The sequence below is a fragment of the Scleropages formosus genome, chromosome 7 (genome assembly GCF_900964775.1).
Source record: "Scleropages formosus chromosome 7, fSclFor1.1, whole genome shotgun sequence".
NCBI classification, from domain to species: Eukaryota; Metazoa; Chordata; class Actinopteri; order Osteoglossiformes; family Osteoglossidae; genus Scleropages; species Scleropages formosus.
In genome coordinates, this window is record NC_041812.1 from 5,625,900 (window position 1) to 5,643,890 (window position 17,991).

General features: G+C 46.3%; 2 protein-coding genes and 1 long non-coding RNA gene across 3 annotated transcripts; 2 read left to right on the top strand and 1 right to left on the bottom strand.

Moving 5' to 3' along the window:
- The first annotated feature begins 1,904 nt into the window (after positions 1–1,904).
- On the top strand, positions 1,905–5,352 carry bfsp2 (beaded filament structural protein 2, phakinin). The gene is made up of 8 exons (XM_018757549.2): positions 1,905–2,357; positions 2,639–2,721; positions 2,919–3,075; positions 3,183–3,344; positions 3,728–3,856; positions 4,030–4,265; positions 4,866–4,945; positions 5,164–5,352. Exons 1-8 carry the CDS (start codon positions 1,905–1,907, stop codon positions 5,196–5,198), a joined length of 1,335 nt encoding a protein of 444 aa, XP_018613065.2. The 3' UTR covers positions 5,199–5,352.
- A 1,197-nt stretch (positions 5,353–6,549) lies between these two features.
- On the top strand, positions 6,550–11,204 carry cdv3 (carnitine deficiency-associated gene expressed in ventricle 3). Its single transcript, XM_018757915.1, has 5 exons — positions 6,550–6,980; positions 9,049–9,125; positions 10,354–10,490; positions 10,587–10,749; positions 11,074–11,204. The coding sequence occupies exons 1-5, from the start codon at positions 6,786–6,788 to the stop codon at positions 11,198–11,200; spliced, it is 699 nt and encodes a 232-aa protein (XP_018613431.1). The 5' UTR covers positions 6,550–6,785; the 3' UTR covers positions 11,201–11,204.
- Positions 11,205–11,290: 86 nt separating this feature from the next.
- Positions 11,291–17,704, bottom strand: LOC108937768 (uncharacterized). Its single transcript, XR_001966370.2, has 4 exons — positions 17,301–17,704; positions 15,232–15,321; positions 15,005–15,143; positions 11,291–14,333 (listed from the first exon to the last, which is right to left on the bottom strand). It is a non-coding gene; the product is annotated as an uncharacterized LOC108937768 (long non-coding RNA).
- Positions 17,705–17,991: the final 287 nt, after the last annotated feature.

Consider the following 17,991-nt stretch of genomic DNA (forward strand, 5'->3'; position numbering starts at 1 on the left):
GTTGACCTCTCACCTTTCTGGGGGTTATTCAAAACAGGTACTTTTTCCTCTGTTTTACCACGTGTCAGAAGGCATGAACAGGTACATCTTCCGCATTCCTGCCAGGTCCCTAAATTTACCCAGAGTTTTATGTATTTGGAAAGCTGGTGAGTCAATACTGCCCCTGCACACAGTCCCCAAGCAAAAAGTACTCGGTCGATGGCCTCCGACTACTTTATATTATAGCACATTATTTATTCCCTCAACAGGTGCTTTTATGGTAAACATGTAACAGCGCTTACAGCTTCCCCCTCAGCTGGGTATTTTTTAACGAAGCAATTTGGGTCAGCAAACAGCTGGATATTTTTACAGCCACAATTCAGGTCATTCTGCTGTTTTCCAGAGAGAGTTCAGGAACTGCCAGCCCCTCGCTGTCCCCCTGAATGCTGAATATGGCCATTGCTCTGGAGGCAACTCTGCCTTTTGTCTCTCACCGGAATAAAGACCACCCGGTTACCACATGCAGCTCATTCAAATGCACCCGGAGGTGGAGGATCCCCTGTCCGGTGCCACTTCAACAGGGGTTTCTTCTGAAAAAGTTCCTCAAGCAGGTTACTCCGAATTTTTTTTGCTGAGCCAGCAGTTTCATCCATAGTAACTTTGTTCGTTTCCGTTTATACCGCATCATGTTCTACCCGCAGCATCTCAGGTTAAATACTGTACTTCTGGACACAACGGAGGAACTCTCAGAGTGATGCGGACAAGCGAGACCTCGTGGTCCACGTGACCAGTACGGCCCCACATTCGTAATGTCATTTTCGCCGTGAAAGCCCTGGCAGATACATCATGGCGTTGAGTCTGAGCATTGCGCTGAATTGCTTGGACTTATTTCACCGTCTTTCAATTTGCGTCTGCATTCCATGAGCACCGTGTGTCTAATGTCCTGTGTTTTGCTCAAGCTCAAACCCTGACATACTTTGCTGCTGTCCTAGTTTTGTCTCAGCAGGTCAGTTGCTCTTCCACATGTGCATTAATGTACAATAATAATTCCAGTTAAAAAGACAGAGCTGTCTTTAGTATTAGCAGACTTACTCTGGTCCATACCCTTGAAACAGGGTGTGTAAGGCAATTGTCTATCTTGGACTTTGAGGGATGGACCAGTGATTGAACTGAAGTGTGCCTAACATCTGAGACAAGCCACATGAAATGTGCACACACACACACACACACACACAAACAATGTCTGAAACCGCTTGTCCCAGGTGGGGTCACAGCGAACCGGAGCCTAACCCAGCAACACAGAGAGCAAGGCCTCGGGGGGAGGGGACACACCCAGGATAGGATGCCAGTCCAACACAAGGCACCCCAAGTGGGACTTGAACCCCAGACCCGCCAGAGAGCGGGACCTGGCCAAACCCGCTGTGTCACCGCACCCCATGGAAAAAGCACCCCACTCATTTGTTCTTAAAATGCCCAACTGGCTCCTTCTGTAAAAGCCGTGTACGATGAACCCCCCCCTCCCCCCAACACACACACATGCACCCTAGCCAATGTGATGATGGCACATTTTCGACAACACACAGAGTGTTTGTCCGGCTGTGTGCCGGAGCGCGTGCCTTGCGACCGTCACGGATGGAGCTTTCCTGAGAGGACCACACTGCTGAGGCAGCCGAAAAACCCCGACACCTCCCATCCCAGCCCGCAGCCAACAAAGCCCAGAGAGAAGGCCAGGGCGCTGGGACAATTACATTCGCGCAGCACAATTGCCCAGCACAAAGGGCCTGCTTTCCAGAAGGCCGGACCACAATAAAGAGGCGTGTCATCTGAGCCACCGCTGTCCACAGACCAAGGGGCCGAGGGGCAGAGATATCAGAACAGTGAGATGCTCGCGGGCTTCCAGCCTGGTACCACATACTGACGTGGGAATGCCTCTGCCGAGACGACGATCCTCTTTCCTGGGCCAGCCGGCCCCCGGTGCCCCATCCGAGCGGCCAGGCGGCATGGCCGGAGTGGGCCGCCTGAGCACCAGCAGCACCACTGCCCCCCGGGGTGTGTTTGTGGGCATGGCGCCGACGACGGGCACCAGCGGAGGGCTGGGTGCTCGCGTGTCACGGCGCGCCCTGGGAATTAGCAGCGTCTTCCTCCAGGGCCTGCGCAGCTCCACCATCCCCGTGGTGCCACAGGCTGGCGAGCGCAGCCGGCAGCCCACCTTTGAGAGCCTCAATGGCTGCTTGCTGGAGTACCGTGACAAGGTGCGGGCTTTGGAACAGCTCAATCAACAGCTGGAGGAGCAAATCCGGCACTGTTTGGACCGCAAGGCTTCCAGCGCTGGGACCTGGGGTGCACTACGTCGTGAGTGGGAGGACATCTACAGGCAGGTGAGGGCCCTGAGCTCAGGGGAACTGGGAGCGAGTGTGAGTACTGGTGGAGGAAAGCAAGTGGAGAGCATGTGGGGTTTTTGAAGAACTTCATCCATACGAGGCTCCTGCTGAGCGGGGCAGCAAGGTAGAGTAGAAAAGAGATACGGTTTTGGAACCTAGAGTTTGTACATTGTCATGTAAGGAAAAGTACAACTTTTCACATTTCAATCTAAGAAAAACTGTTTCTGAAACACCCTTGAGTTTCTGTCAAAGGCCAGGCTAACATGATGATGTTACAGGTGAGTGAGGCCATCCTGGATAATGCGAGGCTCATGCTTCAGACAGAGAACGTGCAGGCCAGTGCCGAGGACTTCAAGGACAGGTGGGCCACCCAAAAAACTGCAGTAGTTTCTCTTCGAAGCCTCGAAATGAAAGACTGCAACTGGTGGAGACCATAGAGAGTATATAGGATATCGATACGTAACAAGCACTGGTGTCAGCAGTGGGACACTTTTGTTGAAAAGTTAATCTCTTCACAAATCCTAAGAAAGACGGGAGCTCTTTGTCTCCTTTTTACAGATATGAAAATGAACAACCCTTCCGCAAAGCAGTGGAGGAGGAAATCAACTCCTTGTACAAAGTAATTGACGATGCCAGCTTGACGAAAACAGACCTGGAAGCTCAGATTGAGAGCATGAAGGGGGAGCTGAGGGACCTGGTCAGGAATCACGAGCAGGTGAGCAGTGAGTCCATCTGTGCATGGATGTCCTTTGTCACCTGCATGAAATTCATGTGAAAAGGCTAAGCAAATAATACATTCTACTATGACTTTTCAATCGACAGGATGTCAGAGTGTTATACAACCAGCTGGCAGGCACTGAGGTGGATGAGCCAGATGCTCCCATCGAAACTAGTCTGGACCAAATCCTTGGGTACATTCGCTCCCACTGGGAGAAGGCCATTGAGAAGAACCGCGCCGAGACAGATGCCTATCTCGAGTACAAGGTAGACGGAGCGCAGACCACCCTTCGTCACACTCGATGGGCCTTACCGAGCGTATCATGTGTTCCCACAGCCATAGTGCAACCAGGCATAACTAACCACACACACTTCTTTCACTAAAGAAAACATTTAGCAGAAAGTCTTAATGGTATCAGTGTGATAAGGTAACTGGTTCACAGAATACACAGAAAAATCTAAGTACCTTGTTGAATCCATAAGAAAGAAATCTTCAGGCTATAATCAATCCCCAGGGCCAACAGCTGTCAAGGTGTATTTTTAATTTTTCCACCTGCCTGTGAGTAGCTCCTAAATGTCCCTGCAGCTGTGTGTCTGAGCAAGTTCTTACCATCCATCTCTCTCCCTTCCCTGACCCTGGGTGTACGAAGCAGGCTGAGAGTGTTGAGACCAAGCTCAGCCGTGAAGAGGAGGAGCTGGAGAGTCTGAAGATGGAGTGCAACGATGCCGGCTGCAAGATCCAGAGTCTTCAGGCCGAGACTGAATCCATGAGGGCTCTGGTATGGCATCCCTGTGTCCACCTGGCCAACTTCCCAGGGCTTTAGTGCAGGTTTTGAAAAGGGGCTCAGAGTTCCACCAGCACAATCTTCGTGTACATAACCGTTTCGATGGCAGTCTAAGGACTGGTCCTCAGAGTCGTGCCCCTCACTGTTTTCCCCTGGAATCTGTGCAGAAGCGAGGGTTGGAAAACTCCCTGAACGATGCCAAGCACTGGCATGACATTGAGCTGCAGAACCTGGGTTCGGTGATTGCCAAGCTGGAGGCGGAGCTGAGCGACGTCCGGAATGACATCGAGCAGCAGCGCCGGGACTATGAGACACTGCTTAACAATAAAATGCGCCTGGAGCTGGAGATCGGGACATACCACGGGATCCTGGATGGAGAGGAGAGCAGATACCATCCAGCTATGTACGTATGTCACCCCACAGAGAAGACTTTCAAAACCATTTCTTGTGCGACAACTTCAAGTGCAATCTTCTCCCATTAAAAATCTCTTTAAAAGTCAACCGAAACATTTTACTTTAATGTGACCGCATATCGTAATGGTGACGAAACCGCCTCCCATGCCTCTGGAGTTGATATTTATTAAAGTTACGCTACTCCCTCTAGTGAGTGATACAGTAGCTACTCCATCATTCCAGGTTAAGCCTGAAGAAGTTCCGTATAATAAATCTTCCATGGAGGCCTTTCACATGCGTGTTGACACAATTTTAATTTCTTAGATGTTTTTCGTAAGTGCACAACCTCAGATTTCTTCCAGAACGTGTGCTGGCGTTGGAATTTTTGCGAGTGGATCGGTCACACGTGTGCATTTCTTAAGAATGCGTCCGCAGATTGAGCGCTCAGTCCTATGCAGCTGTTGTCACAAAACTCTTTACAGCGGCGGAGAAAACCTGTAGTGCGTCCTGTGTCTCTCTCTGCTGTAACATGCCCGTTGCACGTGTGTGAGTGTGTGTGTGCGCGCGTGTGCGCACGCCCAGTCAGTAACGCTGTGATTTGTGTGTATAGGTGTCCCGGAAGCTCAGAAGAGCCTGAGGTCAAGCAAGACCCCACACCATCAGACCCCCACAACCCCCCACAGACTGAAGGTACAGCTTAAAATGACCTAAACAAGGCTTTTTAAAATCATTTCGATATTCGGCTGGCATACGTACACAAAAAAAAACATGGAAAATTTAGCATTGTACTTTGCAAGAAGATGCAAACAAAATATGAATCACTTTGCTGCTGTAGACATAAGAGAGAAGAGATCATTTGCATGGATTTACACGATATATTTAGCAGAAATACGATGCTTTCTTCTCAGGGACGTCTGGTTCCTCTCTTCAGAAGGAAAACTGAGAAGGCAGTGCCTGAAACCATGCCGTGCTTCCCTCAGGACTGAAGAACACACTGCTTCTCATGTGCCGTGGCTTGCGATTGCACTGTGGGGAGACGCACTCGACACACAGAGGCCTCCGTGCCAGAGCCTGTTTTCACTGGAGTTATGGTGTTTCCTGGGAGCTTAATAAACTCTGCACCTCTGAGGGAAAAAGCTAATCTGTTATCGGTTGCTGTAAAAATTACGTTTCCCGAGCAATGCCTGGCTTTCAACAGATGGCTTTAAACGCTTTTTGCTTGGCTCCAGTTATCTTTATACTTCCAGCACAGTGGTGTCAACATTTTAGGGGATAGGCTCCAGACCATGGAAAGCCTGCACTGAATGAGGAATTTACATGAATGTATGTATGTATGGATGGATGGATGGATGGAATTGAATTGAATACTTTACTGCTGTGTTCCACATTTTATTTTTATTAATACTGATTGATTTTTTTACTTGAGACAAGAAACCACACCAATCTTGTTTTAGATAACAATAAATAAAAGTAGTTTATAACACCGGAGCATGAATAACAAATAAAGTCATTTAAAATACCACAAATATGCTTCCCCCTCATGCCAAGTATTAATGCTAACTCATGCTTAAGTGCATTTATATTTCAGTTATAATGAATTCAATTGAAATGTGGAGAAAATGTGTACAAAAATAAAATGAGACATTAATATTAACATGTAAACAGTAACAGAATTGCAATAAACTCAGAACAACTGAGAAGAGAAAATTCTCCTCCTTATTGTAGTGTTTACAAATGATTCTGAAACACAGTACTACCAGCCGTTTATTTTCTGAGACATTTACATGGATACACTCTCTTAAAAAACTGTTTTGAGTGTAGAAACTAAAATACGATGGATTTTATTCTGAGTGATTGATTAAAGTTACTCAGGTGTGGGCACTTGTGGAAAAAAAGGTCATACTTTAATGTATTAAGCTATTAAATGCACAATGAAAACAGTAAACTTAAAAGTAAACCACTCCTTAGTTAAGTGTTACTACGTCAAGGCCAAAATTTATCAGTTATACACAAACCACAGATGCGCTTTACATGAAACACAGTCAACGCCCAAAAAACTCCGAATTCTGGAGTGACCTCTACGAAGTACAATGTGATAGGTCTGCGACTGACCTTGTGTTTTACCGATTGGCTAACTCAGTTGTCAATCATTAATGGTCAACTTCCGGAAAGTTGGATTGAACGGTGGCGATGAATACGGGCGGCAAACGTTCTTCTACTTTCTATTGGCTAAAATGCCTTTCAATCACTTTCAGACTGCTTCCTGTCAGTAGAACCAAAAGGTTAACACATCCGGGGGGGAGTTACTTTGGGCATGCGCATGCTACTCGAGTAGTACATACGGAGTTGAGGCTAGCTTAGTAAGTAGTTTGCCTGCTTACTGGATACGGCGTTTTTCGTTACTCGGAGAGTCTGGACTCATTTCTCTTGGGGGAAAAAAAATCTGAATCAGTTGAACTCACTTGCAGCTTCTCTTTTGACACTTTAAATTGACAAAACGCTGAAGGTTAAATAATATTTTAAAGAAAAAATGGCGGACGTTGCTACCACGGGGTCGGAGAAGAGTCTCGACGACTTCTTCGCGAAGCGTGATAAAAAGAAGAAGAAAGAAAAGGGTAAAGGAAAAGACGTGGCACCTGTTTCTGGGCCCGTTGGCTTGAAAAGAAATAAGAAGGAGAAGGAGAAGTCGGCGAAGAGTGAGAACCAGGACGCCCAGCCGGAGAAGGTAGGAGCCGTCGGCGTAAATCGGTTGTAAATCCCCCATCTTTACCTCATTTGCGCAGTGACAGCGATCGGAGGAAGATGACCACCGCCGGACTGTCCGAGCGGGGTCATTTCAGCGCTTAACCACCGTGTCGTCTTTGAGTTATTCACGCTGGAACGTGTGAAACCACGAGCGCATGCCATGGCTGGCCGCCGGGGACTGGGACTGGAGGGTGGAAAATCACGTGAAGTGTAGTTTTAAAGAAGACACTGCAAACGGGGACTTATTTTTGTTTACTGTAATTCACTCCGTCTCGCGGTTAATGCAGACTCGAAAGAGTCTCCTTTCTCCATGTCCCCATGGCATGTGGTTCCCAGCCGGTCCAGCTGTCGGAGAGGGAACAGTTACGCCGGCCGGGGCGTTGCAGTCGTGTTCAGCCCTTGGTGCCACGGCGGCAAATGGAAGAGCATATATATTAGGAAACTTGACGAGGTGTGTGTTTTTTTTTTTTTTTAATTTTTTTTTTTTTTTTAGTCGTCCAGCTTTTTCTCCACTTTACCAATTTTTTTTTCCCTCCTGAGTTGAATATGTCTGACTCCTTCTCGCGTTCCAAAACGGTCGCCATATTTTATTAGAAAAATGGCCGCACGTGTACCGGACTCCAGTGATTTAACCGGGTTAGACGTTCTATACTTAAGTTCCCCTTTGGTTTTCACACCTGGCCGAGAGTAGCACGTCGCGCCCACCGCTCTTGTCGCGATACAAGGGTGGTTGCGCTCGTGCACGCGCCTATCGCGATAGGGTGGCTTTGGTTTTTCCGGGGCGCGCAGATATCGCGACAGGCGCCTCTTTTCACGCGCAGGCGTTTAAAGCAACAGGCACCCGGCCGAGATGCAGGGGAGGAACAGCTGTGCGACGGACAGTGAGTTGTCGGGGTTTCTTTTCTAGCTGATAGAAGGGGAGTATGTCTTGTGAGCTGCTGATATTGCTGATGGCTCTTTTAGAGGCCGACCCCCCTGGGCCTCTGCGCCTTTTTGTGCACGTGAAAATTCGCAGTTTACGAATTTTCTGGTGCAAACTCTTAGGGATTTTTCCTGTTTTCTAAAATGCGTTCGCAGCAAATTCACTTACCAGCTGAACCGATAGATGGCAGCAGACTGAACCCAAAGAGGAGTCTGGGAGCCCTGAATTCTACAGCCTTTACTTCTTGTGTCTAGTAATATTTTTTCCGTTTTTTTTCACTCCTCTGAGACCTGTTGCCGTTCTGGTGAAGGTCCATGCTCTTATGGGAGGAACTGCACACTATCTTCACATTTGATAAATTAATTATATGTGGCTAAGTTTGGAGGGGATGCGGTGGCGCAGCAGATTTGTCCTGTTCCTGCTCTCTGGTGCGTCTGGGGTTCAAGTCCTGCTTGGGGTGCCTTGCAATGGACTGGCGTCCCGTCCCGGGTGTGTTCCCTCCAGCCTTGCACCCTGTGTTGCAAAGTTAGGCTCCAGCTCACTGCGACCCCTGCTTGGGACAAGCGGTTTGACAGTGTGTGCAGCTAAACCGGTTAATGTCGCTGTGTCCATGGTTTTAGACCTTGCATTAATAAATGGACACCTGTGTAAAGTTTTTGATTGATTAGTGGCAAAAAAGACTGTTCACTAAGTAAAAGGTCCGGTTAGCCATTCCACCTATGTCGGTCTAGTCTGCTCTGTTGGTGCAGTTCACTGGCTGGAATGTAGAAGGGCCTGCACCGTTTGTGGGTTGTAACAGGCCACCTCGGCGGGAACAGAATGTTCCAGTTGCGTTCTGGAGCTCTTCACATTTTTACCCCGGAAAAATATTTGCCGAACGCTGGCGTGAAATAACAGCTGCGATTTGCGCACCTAAAAACCGAGGCTGTTCAGTTTTGCGTCGGGTGCCTGGCAGCCTCCAGCGTGGTGGTGGTGGTCTTGAATTCTTTCACACTGCAAAGGGAAAGCAGATCTCTTTCGCTTCTAGAGCGAAACGTGGTGACCCACTTGGATACCATTTCCACCACATAGCATGTCAGGAGGGTTTGATTTGTCCAGCTGATATTGGTGTGTTCTGCACATGTAGGAGGATGAAGAATGGAAGGACTTTGAACACAAGGAGGTGGACTACAGTGGCCTTCGTGTACAGGCTCTTCAACTGAGGTAAGGATTTGTATTGGGGGGGGACACAAGTCTGGGGCAGTTGGTTGCATACTGGTTAGAACTGCTGCCTTTGGACCAATGCTTGCAGGCTGAACTCTGTTCTAGCTGTAGTACCTTTGAGCAAGCTGCTTAATGTAAATTGCTCCAGTAAAATTATCCAGCTGTATAAATTGATAAATGACTAAGTAGGTTAACATTGTAAGTGGCTTTGGAGAAGTGTCATTTAAATGTAAGTGATCACTGCAGTCAGGCGTTGCTCCACAAGCCTTTAGTTTCCTGTAAACGGCTAAGACTTAATTTATACAACTTTCATTATTTCGATTAATCGTTCTGTGCAAATGCATAACTGCAGTGCATACCTTATTTTCGTTCAATACTGGTAACTGCTTGTCTTGAATCAGGGTTGGGGGTGATCCACAGCCTATCCCCAAGTCATAGGCAGGATCCAAGGGCACCAGTCTGTTATGGGGTGATGTCACACATTCACTGATGCATACGTACACTCGAAAAATTAGTCACCAGTTCTCCTGAAATGTGAGGAAACCTGTGTGAATGTGGTGAACACAGAGATCCTATATAGAATGTGCCAGATTTGAACCCCTAAACCTGCAGCTGTGAGGCCCCAGCACTACTAGTTTGGATGAATTGATGGAGGTGTGGGGTATTTTTCCTGCAACCACAGCTGTGGAGTCGGTGAAACTTAGACTCTGACTCCAGTAACCCAATAATTGCTTCCGACTCCATGGCACTGCCCAAAAGTTGCACATTACGTTGGGGGTTGTCTTATCTGGCGAATATAGGCCTAAACCTATATTACATCTCACACTTTTGGGGGTCTACTTATACGCCGGCATATACAGTACATTTAGTCGTCACATTTTTGCCCACTCCACCTCCATACCACTGCTTGCAACTTTCTTCTTTCATAAATGGACATCTGTTCAATGTAGCTTTTGATTGTAACTTTGTGACAAAAGTGGCTTGACTTGTGAAAAATTATGAACAGATGTCTAAGTTGTCAGTATGTAAAACATGGGTCACTTTTTGTTTAGCATTTTGTTCTTTTTGTCTTTATACTGATTCAGCAGGTAATTTCAGAAAAAAGTCATGATTAACCATATTGATATGAGCTAATTAAAGTGGACAACAGCAAGTATGACAATTTATGGGCACATTGTATTTGTCTCTTGCTTAAATTTCACCCTGGCTGTGTTTCTCCCTTTATCAGTGATGAGAAGGAGGAGGAAGAGTATGAGAAGGAAGAGGTGGGGGAAGATGGAGAGATTCTCCTGGTTAGTGGAGACAAGGTGTCAGGCCCTTGGAACAAGTCTTCTAGTGCTGTTGCCGTGGCACCCGTAGCAGTGGGTGAGTGAGTGAACAAGTGTGTGGCTGTGGATGGTAATGTGTGCTGTGTGTCTTCATGAGGGGTGATCTGTCTGTCCATCTCCCTCCGCCACACAGTTGAAGTGGAAGTGCCGGAGCAAAAGCCAGGTGGGGTATATCGACCCCCAGGGGCCCGACAGACCGGCTCGAAGAGGGGCCCCTCCCAAGGGCCCCCTGAGATTTTCAGCGATGCCCAATTTCCCTCACTGCTCTCCACAGCCAAGCATGTTGAGACTCGCAAGTAAGTCTGTGCATAGAAGGGCAAGGATCTTAAAATAAATAAATAAATATGCCTTAGAGCCCCGGAAGCGGGTAATTATGTCAATTCTTTGTGGTCGAATGTCTGAGAACAACCCACTTATGTGCTGAGGGTGAAGATCAAATGGCCCTGAGAACATGATATTGGTAGTCTGTGTGCAAGAGTGTTCATACAGACATGATTCATGGGGCTTTTGTTTCCTATTAAAAAGGTAATTTTTTGAGTTTCTTGTGAAGGGTGCTGGATGCCTCACTGCTGTCTCTGTCTGTGTGTGTGCGCGTGTGTGTGTGCATGCATGCGCTTCAGAGACAGAGAGATGGAGAAGACCTTTGAGGTGGTGAAACACAGGAACCGGGCTAGGGAGGATGTGGCTGGAGCCTCCATGCAACACCTGCAGTTGGACAACCAGTATGCCATCCTGGGGGACAAGTAAACTCCCAGGGATTAATGACCCCGCCCCCTGCACTTTTACATGCAGCATGGCCCCGCCCTTCCCGCAGGGGGCAGGGGGGACCTCAGCTACAGCAGTGGATTACAAGCAGAGTCAACACACGTACACACATTCACTCACACACGGACAACATGGATCAGGCTGCTTCAGAGACCTGGAGGGCCTCACCGCGCACACAGTCCTTATTGCGAGCCCTGTGTCAGCTGGGAACCGCAAGTGGAAAGAAGATTCAGATGCATCAAACTTTTCTTTGGTCCATTAGGGGGTTGTACACAATGGTGGTGCATCCTTTTGCCTTGAATAACTGCAGAATCATGAGGACGGCTCTGGGGACAAAGGTTGAACCTGAACTACCGTCACATTACTTGAGAGCAGTTCTGCAGCTGAGCTGCATGTTGGTGAAGACTCTGGAATTTTGGACAAGGGTTGGGAAGCTGGAGGAGGAATCGCCTTGTGTGTCCACTGGGACTTTACATATGTGAGCTTTTGTGGAGGGCATGAGGTTAATATATCACAGGAGCAGCCTCCAGGCTTCTTCAGGGGTCAGCAAGAGGACTGAAAGTGCTCTCATGGAGAAGGACTGAAAATGCGTGGGTATGGGGAAATAAGGTTATCTGCTTTTTGAAAAATTACTATTTTAAAGTGGCCTTACTGAGAAATTACTAGAATTCTGTACGCCGTCCTCTTTCAAGTCTTGCCATTTAGTTTTCTGAGCTCTATCTTTGCTCCCAGAATGCACCACTCAAACCACTGTCCTGCATCTTCATGAGAATATAGTGCAGTTGTACTTCAGTATCTGTGACATCGTATGAGTGAACTGAACTGTTTCCTCTTCTTCCTTTTCTTTCTTGTCACTTCATAACATCAGTTGAATCTCCTTTTAATTGGCATTAATTTAAAATTAAACATTAAAGTTATAGTTTCTAACATGAACTTTTTCTTTTCTGGAATGTTACTTTGTTTATCCATGTCATTTTCCTCATCGAGTTTCATTGTCCTGCTGTTTTACCTTATTGTTACTGTGCCCACAGTGGACAGGTTAGTGCTGAAGGTGGAAGGGGTGGCTGACATGTTACCCACCACTCTGTGGCCCCCGTTTGGCCTGATCCTCCATCATAAGCCCTCCTCATTCACATGCACTTTCTTCCACTTAGACTTGGAGGTACTTGAAGCATTTGGAGAACCATCTCGCCTCAGTAATGGCTTCCTTACCTCCTGACTGGTTCTCCGAGACAAGGGCTTGAGGGCACTGCTGCCTGGGTTTCGTACAGTGGTTGGCAGAGCTCTACGTTGTAGGGTGAGGCCAAAGAGCACTAAACAGACTGGTGTAACTTCCCAAACGCCGTGGACTAGTCAGTTTCTATGGTTGGTGTTGAAACTGACTCTTCAATCCCTTGTTTCCTACATTCACCAGAGTACAAACCAGATGCTTGATGGGTGGGGGGATTGGTGCATTTGCTGGAATCATTGTTGCCAAGATGATCTTTTTAATGTGTGGTACTTCTGTCAGTGGACTGGACAGAAAGGTTGAGAAGATTCATCTTTAGAACAGTGAGGATAAGGCCAGGTGGAAATATGAAATAAAGTGTGGTCTTCTCATTTTTTTTGCTTCACCTTTTTTGTCTCTTGTCTAGCCTCAAACTTGCACAAGTGAAGGTGAATGGCTTTTTTATATATATATATTTAATTCCCCCCCCCTTAAGTGACAAAGCCACAACCTCGATTCATTCAGCGAAATGAAAATTAAAGTAGAAGGAAGGCAAAGCAAATAAAATGAATTGGAAGACTAATAAAATTCCCTTGGTTTCATCCTACTTGCAAGACCTTGTTAAGCATATAAAATTTTTACTCTTGTTGGTCTGGGCAGTGCTATGGGGTGACCAAGGTGGTTCTGACCATGTCCATGAGCACATGGGTTCAAGCGGAGTAACGATGAAGAGGGAACATTCTGGAGGCACTTTATGTGGTTACTGAAAGTCCACCTTGACTTGAAGGCACTTGTTTCAAGCAGATGCCACCATTTTTACAAATGTTTTTAATTCGCATGGGCACATGTTACCTCAAAGCTGCTAGTCATATTTTTGTATATGCTATTGAAAAATTTCCCATTTCTCTGTAAAATAATTCATGCCATCACTTTTAAAAATTCACCCGAGTGCTTCAGGTATAGTCTTGAGAACCTGCAAAATTGCAACATAAAGATATATGCAGGAAACAGGAGACCTGTGTTTGGGGTCACTGATCATGCCCTACAAGGGGTCCTGCTGAGTTGAGAACAAGATGACACCCCATGTGTTCATGCACCTTCTGGAGGGGCTTGGAAGCCAGAGTACAACCACAGGGTTCCCTTATAGGAAGGGAGCAGGGGCTGGATTTTGAAATGGCTTTATACCTTCTGGAAACTATGACCTACCTATTAAATAACACCTTTGTTGATCCAAGCTGGTTGGTACATGCAGTGGTTCCTGCAGTGAGTCAGGAGGTGCAGAGTGGTCATTTGCTTTCCCTCCTCACATGTTACTTGATGATATTTAACAGCCTCCTCCAAAGTCCGTTATTATTTCCGTATTGCCTTGAATAAATAGTCGTGAAACCTGGGCTTGAGCGGAAGCTGAACTTCATTTGTGGTAATGAACATTACCGAGAAGCTAACAGCTTTAGGCCCGGTTTTAAGGACTTGAACATAAGATTTTATTTTATGTGGGCTGAACCTGTGCTCCTGAAGACAACTGTATAGATGGGAAAGATTTTTTTTCTTGTAATTTAAAAGGCCTGGTCTGCTATGCAGCTGCATCCAAAGTCTTGCAGACATACTGACCAAACAATGCTTGTACATGAATTGCATAAAACATTTTATTGTCTGCTGCCAGTAAGACTAATTATTCTACACCATGATCTATGCTGCTTAAAACTGGATATTAATGGCTACCAACTATAACAGACATATCTCAGTTGAACAATATAACTGATTAGACCAGACAAAATGAGCACTAAAAAAGAGGTTATCAATTTGATAAAGGTGACTTATACAAGTTGTCCAAAGTTGTGTAAAAGCATTCTGTATGCCGAAGATGCTGGTCATTTTTCTCCCTGACACACTTCTCAACGTCAGCACCTGTGTCAAAGAGGGGCAGCCGTATTTGTACCAATGTAGAAATTCTTGTTGTAGCTAATGCTACATTTCTGAAGTCTGACAATGCAACTTGAAGTGTTTAAAGAACTATGCTATAAAATAGACATGCACATTAGATGCAATAATGGCTTCCCTACTATTAGCACGCCTATATTCATGTAAGACATTACAGGCTCCAAAAGAGCTCAACGCTACACTTCGCACCCCCCAAAAGGTAGACGCACTACTTATGTGCATGCCATGCATCTGTTTACCTAACTCAAAGCAAGAGAAAATAAGGCAATGTATGATGACCCGTTAATTTACTCTGTTGAGCACCCCCCCCCCCCCCCCACCTGTAGAAGTGGGGATTTGAGCCTCTCTGAGAGCTCCGACTGCTAATATCTGAAAGGCTTTTTCTTATGGCCTCCATTCACATGCTGTTAGATAGGTTTCACTGTGATCCACGTGGTAAAATATAAGAAGAATGTAAGTTTTCTATTGCTATTTTAAGGACTATATATGTCTTGTTTGTGCAGTGGTTTCAGTTGCATCTGTAATGATGGGATAGTGGCACTGAATTTCTGCAGGTTCAACAGAAAATGGGCAAGGTAAGCAATATTTAATATGTATCATCTGGGTCAAAGTAACATATTCAAAGGTGTGGAACTCACCGCATCAGCCCATCCGCATCATAGGTGGGTCTCCTATGACTGAGAAGCAGCCAGGACAGGGACGGGGCACTTTCTTTGTGGGAGATGAAGTTGCTCTCCCCCTCCGTGCCTGGATAGTAGTGGCCAGTGTCCTCTCAGCCTGGGGGCGACAGCCCATAAGACCACTTCCTTGTCGCATGGCTTCCCTAGTGGCCTGGATGTCTCCCTAGTTCAATACAGTTGCTCACCTGTTCTCCCTCCTTGAGAGTACTCCACACCTCCTCTTCTTTCAGTTTCAGCTTTGGGGTGCCTGGGGTACCAGGAGTCCCTGGACTTGCCTTGATACAGGAAAAAAATAAATCAGGAAATAGTAATTTTTTTTCACAAAAAAAAAAATCTTGCATTTTAACGTGCATAAAATGAATTATGAATGACCTTAGCATAAAAATTCCATATGTTCTAAATTTGACCATTTGTGTCAGGATTATTTTTTATTTATTTGATTCTATTATTTGCAGGATCTGCATGCATAGACTAACTTCTCATGAACAGTGGTGTGCAGAGAGGGAGCACACCTGTGATACCCATTGTAGCTTACTGCCAGAAACAATCCCTGAATTAACACATTTTTGTCCATCATTATTTGTACATATTTGTGTACTGAGTAGTTATTGTGGAAAATGGTCAGTGCTGAACAGAAATGTCCATTTTACAACTGCAAATTGAAGCTGCTGATTTTAATTAAAAATATCAACATACCAAGACACCTGAGGTTGTTTTTTGTTCCCTGAAGTCGTGTCCAAATGTCAGACAGATGAAGTCAGATCTGCTACAAATGAACAGTATGTAGTTCTAGAAAACAGGCCTCAAGGCATCTGGGCACTTTGTGAGTGAACCAGTAGCGTTATGAACTTTTTTTTTTTTTGGGTTCTCATACATCCGCAGTTGTCCAGCTGGTTAAATTCTTTGCGCAATTCTCCAAAGCAGCACTCATCCACACTGCAATTTTGTGAAGGTTACACTTAAGCATGTTTTGGTGCCGAGCCAAAGGAGGTAATGGGATGATGACAGGCTGCGCAGGCCACGGCGGGACCCTAATTGGGCCATTATTTCATTCACAGCTTGAACAGCTATGAGCTGCGGAACAACGTACCTCTTCACCTCTCCGCATCTACCTGTGTCTGCGTCCATAAAATCCTGAATTGTTTACAGCGCTGCTGAAAAGTGAGTCTACTTAGGCAATACATTACCTTTATTCGCTTAGCAGACACTTTGGTCCAATGCGACTTCCAATTCAATTCAATTCAATTCAATTCATTTTTATAGAGCGCTCTTCTCACGCAGTGACACAGAGTGCTTTAACACAGGCATAAGGCAAGAAAAACAAATACATCAGATAAGAAACAAAGAAGACTTTTGACTAATGACTACCATAATATAATACTTTTATAGCGCTATAAGTATGCCTACGGGCCACGGCGGAAAGGAACAAAAACTCCCAACTGAAAGTTGAGGGAGAAAAAACCTCTGGGGGTCCAAGGGCTGCTCACCCCTCCTGGGCATTCTACATTAAGTAACAATTCTAAGCCAGTTAACAAGTAGTAATGATATTGTTGCTATGGTAGCTTGAATCCCCAGCTCAGCATGGAACATCTCCAATGAACTCTATGTAGTGTTATCAGCCCATGCACCTTATTCACCGTGGTGACTTACACTGCTAGATACACTAGTTACACTGGGTCACACAGCGGAACACACACACACTCTCTCTCTGTCACTCACACACTATGGGTGAACCTGAACAGCATGTCTTTGGAGTGTGGGAGGAAACCAGAACACCCAGGAAACCCACACAGACACGAGGAGACCATGCAAACTCCACACAGACTGAGCGGGGATCGAACCCATGACCTCACACACCAGCAGGAGCTGTGTGAGACAGCAGCAGCAGGGCTACGACGTCGCTGTACCACCGGTGCCCCCCCTCCTTCGAATGAGACGAACAGGACAGAGAAGCGTAAAGGCAAATCAGAAAAGAGACCCTGAGAATTACTGCAGAAGAGCTGCGAACCCGCCGCCTCATTTCCTGACGAAATTTCTTAACCGAATGCCTCGTGAGCAAAAGTAGTTTCCAGCAAAAAAAAAAAAAGTACTCGCTTTTTTTTTTTTTTTTTCTACCGGTAGAGTTATTGTAAAATAATGAATGCGAAATGTAAAATTGCGCAAACTCATTTTGAGACGTAATGATGGTTTTCGTTAACAAAAGAAAAAAAAGAACTGGACTTGAGGAACAGAAAGGAACGCCGCGAGGACTCACCTTTGGCACCTCGAGCTGACTGCGCGTGCCGTTGGCGGCCGCCGGCGAGCTCGCGGTTCGGGCCAGGGCCGCGCTGAGCACGAGCAGCGCGAACACAGCACTCGCCATCGTCGCGCGCGCCGCTCTGCATAGAGACTGCCTGCAGTGCGCGCGTCGCCCGCCTTTTGAGCGAGCCGCGCGCTCTGACGTGTCTCGCGCTGGTCGTCCTGCGTAGCAGCCCGAAGGTGCCGGTTCGAGCCGTTGCCGAGGTAACGGCCAAGTCTTCGCGGGCTGCGACAGCGCGAGGATCGTCATCGCGCCTCACTGTAATAATCCATTATTACCGGAATAAACTGGTTACACGGATGTGGGTATCATACTGGTTAACACAAAATTTACAGGACAAACTATATATTCATAAACATAATGTAATTAAATGACTACTACCAAAATAATGATTTTTAATTTCCCGGGATTTCAAATACCAGTTTAGTCAGTTAGTGAGGCGAGAAATTTTGGGAAAAAATGAACATTTGACACCAAGCCCAACTCCCACATCAGCCAAATCACTGTTGGATAGTTAAGGAGAACATGGTGCACAATGCAGTGGTTAGAGTCACACATGGCACGTGATGGACCCGGGTTCGAAACTCCCACCTGCTGCAATACTGAGTGCAAAATTTAGCCTGAACTGAAACGGTAAAAATATGCA

What these genes read in the sequence shown, in the direction of transcription:
- bfsp2 (XM_018757549.2), top strand. Translation starts at nt 1,905, where the DNA reads ATGCCTCTGCCGAGACGACGATCCTCTTTCCTGGGCCAGCCGGCCCCC. An exon ending in GCCGAGGACTTCAAGGACAG is followed by an intron (nt 2,722 to 2,918) that starts GTGGGCCACCCA and finishes TCCTTTTTACAG; the next exon opens with ATATGAAAATGAACAACCCT. An exon ending in CTGAATCCATGAGGGCTCTG is followed by an intron (nt 3,857 to 4,029) that starts GTATGGCATCCC and finishes GAATCTGTGCAG; the next exon opens with AAGCGAGGGTTGGAAAACTC.
- cdv3 (XM_018757915.1), top strand. Translation starts at nt 6,786, where the DNA reads ATGGCGGACGTTGCTACCACGGGGTCGGAGAAGAGTCTCGACGACTTC. An exon ending in AGGACGCCCAGCCGGAGAAG is followed by an intron (nt 6,981 to 9,048) that starts GTAGGAGCCGTC and finishes CTGCACATGTAG; the next exon opens with GAGGATGAAGAATGGAAGGA. An exon ending in GTACAGGCTCTTCAACTGAG is followed by an intron (nt 9,126 to 10,353) that starts GTAAGGATTTGT and finishes TCCCTTTATCAG; the next exon opens with TGATGAGAAGGAGGAGGAAG.